A 6,953-nucleotide genomic window follows, 5' to 3' on the forward strand; every position below is an offset into this window, starting at 1 on the left:
ACTGAAATACCCAATGAACACTACTGGTCCTCAAGCCCGGATCCTGAAAGTGCCAAGTTACTATTCCTGCCGGGGAGAGTCAGAGGTTTCTATGTGCCTGAACCCCGTAAGAGAACAAGACCAGGCCGGTGGTAGTGGCGCACACCTTTAATCCCAGCACTTGGGAGGAAGAGGCAGGTGGATCTCTGTGATTTCGAGGCCAGCATGGTCTACAGAGTGAGTTCTAGAATAGCCAGGACTGTTTCACAGAGAAATCCTGTCTTGAAAAAAACAAAAAGAACAAGTCCAGTAGGCAGTCCCCAAGGTGGCTGCTCCCTTCCCCAACCCACTTTCCAGACCTCCTTCCAGCCTCTGTCCCCGGCAAGGCTCCCTGTCCTCTAGCCAGAACCCTGGTGTCGGGGGAAAATGCAGAGGCTGCACATTCAACTTCCCTGGGACCTCTGGCAGCCTTCCAAGGATCACAACCCTCTTGAGTGATCTTCTCCCACAATGACTTGACTCCTGAAAGCAAGGACCACTGCCTGGGCATGGGCCAGGCTGTCACTGTCCTGATGATGGTCCTCAGTAAGGAAGATGCCTTTTGGGCATCGGCCCAGCTGCCAACCCACTAATGAGTGGCATACTGTCCAAGTTCAGTAGACAGCTTCCCGTGGCACCAAACAGCCAAGCTGGGTGACAGCCATACTGATTAATGATGGCAATTTACAGTCACAGCACCTTCCCTTCCCTATGTGTCCTGAACCACTAGACTGTCTGTTGTGGTCAAAGCACCCAGACCTGTCAAACGACTCCCTCACGTCCCTCATCAGCCAAGAGCCCTCTATGCATAAGCAAACCAGGTGATGTGTTCCAGTCAGTCATTCTGCATCTCTCACCATCTATGGCCAAAATCCAGGAGACAGCATCAGCCTAACCATGTCCTCTCCTCATCCTGAGCCCAAGAGACAGCCACAAACCTCCCACCCTGTTCTTGTCCTAGCTTCACCGGCCCGACAGGCTGCACAAACCCTATCGGCCATAGTCTGCCTCAAAGGCTACCCTGCCCTTCAGGAAACAAGACATAGGAAGGCAGCAAGTCCAGCTAGGACTTGTGTGGGTGTTCCTCCTTCCTTCTCTGAGGCTGCAGCTGCATAATGGGGACGCAGAGTACGATGAAAGGACGCCCCAGGTTCCTGGGACACCTGCTACTGTCCCCAAGCCGTGGCTTCGCACCTCTGGAATAAGCTCTATTTGTTGGTTATAGGCTCTCAGGAATCTGCAAATGGTTCCAGCCACCACCTTCTGGCTCTCAGCTTATGAGAATGAGGTAAAAAAGCATGAGTGAGTGAAGAGACCTGCCTCATCCCCAGAGGCGCTGGGCTGGACCTGGAATAGAGAGGTTTGGGGGCCATGAGGAGCAGGAGACCCTGAGGAACTCAGGACAGTAAGGAGACCCCAACTATCCAGGGCTCCTGCAGGGACCTTCCTTGCTCCACAGTGCCAGTTTCCCAGTCCAGGGGTATAGCTGTCCCAGGAGCTCCCTAGCTTCTAAGAAGGCCAGGAGAGTCCGTATCTAACAGGTGAACTAGGCCATAGACCTCCTGCCTTCCTGCCACACATCCCACAGCACATGTCAGAGTTTGAGCAAGTGTCGTTGGCAGACCCAGCCAAGACAGAATCAGAGAGTCTCGGCAAGCCCCTCATCCCAGGGTCATAGCTGCTAAGTCCAGCCCTGAGCAGCTACAAGCCTGATAACAGCTTCATGGAATCACCTCTACAGAGAACCAGAGGTTGTGTGCAGACCACTGGTCCCACCTGGACAGGTGACACCCTCTTATGCCTGCTGTATTTGCAGATGTCAAGCCCCCTGCATGCCTGCTGTATTTGCAGACATCAAGCCCCCTGAAGCTCTGGGATATCTACATTCTGGAGGACGAGGTTGTGGGTCATGACCATGGCAAAAAAACCAGCCCTCAATATACATGGAAGTCACTTCTCAAGTATGCAAGACAGACCTTGGCTCGCTGTGGGCCACACTCAAACCAATCATTTGTATTACCTCTCCAGCCCTGAGTGAGCCAGCCACAAAGGGTGGGCCAGACCAGCTGTGGTCAGCTGGGTAGGGTGCAAGGTATTGTCCCACGCCCTAAGCCCACCCCCATACCAAAGAAAAGAGTTGAGGCTATTTTCCTGGCAGGAACGCTCTTTGGCTGTGGTCTTATGTATACAGCAAGACCAGAGTTAGAAACAAGGGGCACAGTAGCCTTAGCAAGATGACCTGGGCACAGGCAGGACATGGACGATGACCTTTCCCAGGGCCCAGCCCAGAACTGAACTCCGTACCTTTGAGAACCTCCCGAAGCCTCTGTAGGACATGCTGCTTCAGGCTGAACCACACAATGCTAAAGGATCTTCAGGCCTCCACCGTGGAGTCTTGAAGGATGGAATATGACATTCTTCCCATATTAGCTCCAGTGTGAGGTCTCTTCCCAGGGCAGCCAAATCTAGGCCCCACAAGCTCTACCCTATGTTCCCCACCCTACTGCTTCCAGCAGGAACACTAAGCTCCTGTCCACCCTTACAGTCATAGCCCAGAACATGCCCAGCCTACTAAAACCCCCAAACAGGGCCAAAGACAACCACTAGCATAGCAGGCCCTGTCTCCAACCCACCTATGACCAACATAGCTCCAAAGGAGCCACTGAAGCTCCAGATACCTCAGGAGCCTCAAATATACGTGGATGGAGAAGCCGAACATTTGGCTGCTGTGGAAGAGTACAAGTGGGGTGTCCCACTAACCAACCTACTCTACAGCAGCCCCTACATCATGCCTATGGGAGACCCCTTATATCCTAAGTGTTCTCCAAAAGAGGGAGTTCACCCAATTCCACCCAACTGAGAGGGTAAAGCGCACCCACCAAGGGCCCAGCAGCCAGGATGAGGAGAGAGAGCCTCCCATAGCCATGACGAGTGCTAGAATGAGGCCCTGGGCATGGCACGCCCTTTAGGAACAGGGAGCGGCTACCTGGCAGTCTTGTGCCTCTCAAGATCATAGAGGTAGCGGGGCAGCAGTGGCGCACACCTTTAATCCCAGCACCTGGGGGGCAGACGCAGGAGGATCTCTGTGAGTTAGAGGCCAGCCTGGTCTACAGAGCTAGTTCCAGGACAGCCAGGACTGTTACACAGAGAAACCCTATCTCAAAAGACCAAAAAAAAAAAAAAAAAAAAAAGGCCAGACAGGTGACTTGGAGAACATCTGTACACTTCAGAGAGGTAGTAGGAACTGGTGAGGCAGCTTTTACCCTCTCAGGGAGTTAAGATTGCCAGGCTCTAGGCACTGATGGGACAGAGGCCTGAGGCCACATAGAAAACACTAGGGCCCTATTTCCAGAGTCCCCCATCATCGGTCAGAGGGATGCAGGACACTGGGGCAGGGCAGGTCTTATACTCTGCAATTCTTGGGGCTATATTTCATGGAACCCAGAATGCAGGAAATGTGTTTCCTGCTGAAGACAAGGAATACCATACCCTTTTATTCTTAAGCCCCCCTCCTCCCATTACTTAAAGGACAATAGGTCACTTTTTATATCACCTGACTATTCTTGTGTTGCCTAATGCTTTCTGCAGGAAACACAGACAGCTGGGGCAGGCAGAAGGAAAGGGCCGCACAGTCCAGGGGCCCAGGCTGGCCACCCACCGCAGCCTCTTCTCAGAAACAAGAACAAGGCAGATGATGAGGCCCAGGTTCCCAGTATCTTCTGTGAGGCCACAGGCACTACACCTCCTACTCCCAGCCAGAGACAAGTCAAGACCATCAAATAATTTACTGTGATTCAACCTGTGCCCCATAGGCACCCGGAGGGAACTGAAAGGGGTTGAGGGCTGGGGTGCCAGTGGCAATAGGGACAGTTCATGACAGTCAGTTCAAATTGTCCATGCGAAGGTCTTGGTCATCTCTGTCCACCATCCCTGGACTGGACTGGCTCCAGCATCGCTTCCTTCCTTCCTTCCCTCCTCTTTCCTTCCTTCCGTCTGCACCTCCTCCCTGCATCCGGCACCTCCACGTCCTGAGCCTGTGCCGAGATAGGCACAAAGGACAGCACTGACCGCAGGCAGGGGGATTGGCAGGATGGGGGGGAGCAGGGACATCAGAGTGGATATGAAGTTCATCTGGCTAGCTGGGGCCACTGCCCCAGACTTCTGCTGGTCCCTGCCTCACCTGGCGTCAGGACAGCACACACTTGCAGCTCATGCAGCCGGGGCCACTCTCATCGGGAGGGTTCAGCTTCCGCAGTTTATGCTGCCGGATCTCACGTACTAGTGTATAGAAGGCATCCTCCACACCCTGGGAACAGAGGGGATGGATCAGAGGGGACTCTGAGGACGAAATGGGTGCTGCCTGGATCAGGGAACACCCCGACCCTGGAAAACAACCCTTCCTCACTGCACAACCAAGACAAATAGGGAGCTGGGCTCTGTGCATCTATAAGGCACAAGGCACTCTCCTTAAGCAGACTCACTCCAGAATATCTTGAGAAGTCAGAGCCATTCAACTGAGGACTCTCCCAAGCCCCCAGTATGGCTCAGGTATGAACACCCTGACCACACTTAAGGGCTCAAAACTAGCAGGTACCCATAGGACACTATGGGGACAAGAAGGACTAGGCCCCTGGGTCACCGCTCCGGCCTGGCTCAGGGCAGCTCTCTCCATGGACCCCCTCTTGCCCTGGTGCTGTGTCATCTCAGAGCTGCAGGGCATAAGCCCAGACCTTGGCCCTTGCCTCCCTCTCAGCCCTGCCATCTGGGAGACTTACAGCATGGGGGCCGCTGGGTCACATGGGTCCCGGGGGGGGGGGTCCCAGAGGGTCCCGGAGCTGGAGCCAGAGCCAGAGCGGCTGCCCTGTGTTGAGGGAGAGGGCGATGCTGGGGGTAGGGTGGGGTAAATCCCTGACTAGCTGCAGAGAGTGAGGAGCAAGCTCACCTGCCGGGTCTTAGCTGATGTCTCAATGTAGGGGATGCTGTAGCTGCGGGCAAGGTCCTGGGCCTGCCGAGACTCGACAGTACGAGCAGCCAGGTCACACTTGTTCCCCACAAGCACCATTGGCACATCGTCTGAGTCCTTCACCCGTTTGATCTGCTCCCTGGAAGGGGATGAGGAGTGTGTGAGCCAGCTAGCAGGCTCCAGGCATAGCTGTATCCAGGACATTCAGGAGAAGACATAAAGCCTCAGTGTGCACACAGAACCTTCCTCACCTGTGCCATGGGCTCATGGGCTAGCCATAGGTGGCTTACCGGTACTGATGGATGTCTTCAAAGGACTTGGTATTGTTGATGGCAAACACACAGAGGAAGCCCTCCCCTGTGCGCATATACTGGTCCCGCATGGCACTATACTCCTCTTGACCTGCTGTGTCTAAGATGTCCAGCAGACACGTCTCCCCATCAATGACCACCTGCTTCCGATAGGAGTCCTGCAGAAGAACAGAGCTTAGGGGCTCCACCTCTCCTCAGACAGACAAGTCCACAGACCTGGCCCACCCTTGCACATCTCATGCCCTGACGGATCAGGTGGGAGCCAGACCTATACCACCTGCAAGCTTTGGCTGTGTGGGCCTGTCCTGACTCTTACCCATGACCACTGCCAGAGCCTAGGCAGGTAGCTAGAGCTCACCTCTATGGTGGGGTCATACTCGTCCACGAAATGGTTCTGGATCAGTTGGATGGTCAGGGCACTCTTTCCCACGCCTCCAGCGCCCACCACCACAAGCTTGTATTCTGTCATCGCTTCTATAGGGGCTGCCACTCCAGGAGCTCCTGCCCCACCTGCCAATGAGAACCATACTTAGCCAGGCCCGGGCCACTTGAGACTGCTAATAGGTGCCTGACCCAAAGGCCCTCTCCAGCACTGAGCAGACAGGCCAGCCACAACAGCGGCCTAGTCACTCACCTGTGGCACCTCCAGCTGGGACAGGGAGGCCCCCCACCTCCTCCAGCAGCACTTAATGGCTGTGTGAGGAAGCAGGGAGAGGCCCCCAAGGCAGGGCTGACAGCTGAGAGCTTCTCCCAACCACGCACCCAAATTAGAAGTCGCTAGGTAGGCAGAAAGCCTCAACTGGAGGCGCCTGAAGGCTGAGGCCACCCCCCCAAAAAACAGGTCCTACCACGGCGGCCTCAGCGTGCCCAGGCAGGCCAGTGCCAGCCTACAACCGGCTCCGGCCCGCCGGCATGTGGGTGCAACCGACAAGTATTTACTGAGCGCCTACTGCATGCCAGGCGCGGTCCTGGCAGCGGGGGAAGGGAAGGGACCCTGCCCTCCGCTGAGACAGACCTTCCACAAGGGGCCAGGGAGCCTTCAGCAAGCCGGGGGGGGGGGGGGGGGGGGGGGGGGGGGGGGGGGGGGGGGGGGGGGGGGGGGAGCGGCTGAGGGTGTGGGAAGCAGGTGACTGCGGGAAAGACTCACAAGGGGCGCGAAGGGTAGCTGGGGAGCAGAAGGCCCTGACTGGGGCCAGGCACGGGTGTCCTTGTAGCCCCGAGGCCGGAGCGTGATGGCCGCGGGGCACAGAGTCTCCGGAGGCCCGGGCGGCGCCTGGCCGGGAGGGCGGCCACAGGCGGGGCGGGCCGGGCCGCAGAGGCGGGCAGCCGGGCGCTAGGCACGCTGCCGGGCTACGAGGAGCGAGGAAGCACCGATCACCTGCGCCCCGCGCCCCACCCCGCGCCCGAACTCACCGCTTGCTGGAGCGACTGCCCCCGGGGCCGGGGCCGGGGCCGGGGCAGGGCGGGGGCGCGGACCGGCGCCGGCTGGGCCCGCGCATGGGCTCCGTCCGCGGCGGGTGCGGCTCGGGCTGCGGGCGCCGGGCGCGGACGGCGGGGACTCGGCCGGGCCCGCGCTCGCCCCGCCCCGCCCCGCCCCGCGCCCGTCCGTCAACTCTAGACGACCGGTGATTGGTCGAGCTCCGCCTTACCGCGACCTGTCG

At 57.5% G+C, this 6,953-nt stretch overlaps 1 protein-coding gene across 1 annotated transcript; it reads right to left on the minus strand.

Moving 5' to 3' along the window:
• Positions 1-3,784: 3,784 nt before the first annotated feature.
• Hras (HRas proto-oncogene, GTPase) lies at positions 3,785-6,626 on the minus strand. The gene is made up of 6 exons (XM_050137711.1): positions 6,440-6,626; positions 5,651-5,802; positions 5,272-5,450; positions 4,961-5,120; positions 4,199-4,324; positions 3,785-4,052 (listed from the first exon to the last, which is right to left on the minus strand). The coding sequence occupies exons 2-5, from the start codon at positions 5,759-5,761 to the stop codon at positions 4,205-4,207; spliced, it is 570 nt and encodes a 189-aa protein (XP_049993668.1). The 5' UTR covers positions 5,762-5,802; positions 6,440-6,626; the 3' UTR covers positions 3,785-4,052; positions 4,199-4,204.
• Positions 6,627-6,953: the final 327 nt, after the last annotated feature.

The sequence above is a fragment of the Alexandromys fortis genome, unplaced genomic scaffold (assembly GCF_014885135.2).
Source record: "Alexandromys fortis isolate MF-2015 unplaced genomic scaffold, M_Fortis_MF-2015_v1.1 scaffold_3, whole genome shotgun sequence".
NCBI lineage: Eukaryota > Metazoa > Chordata > Mammalia > Rodentia > Cricetidae > Alexandromys > Alexandromys fortis.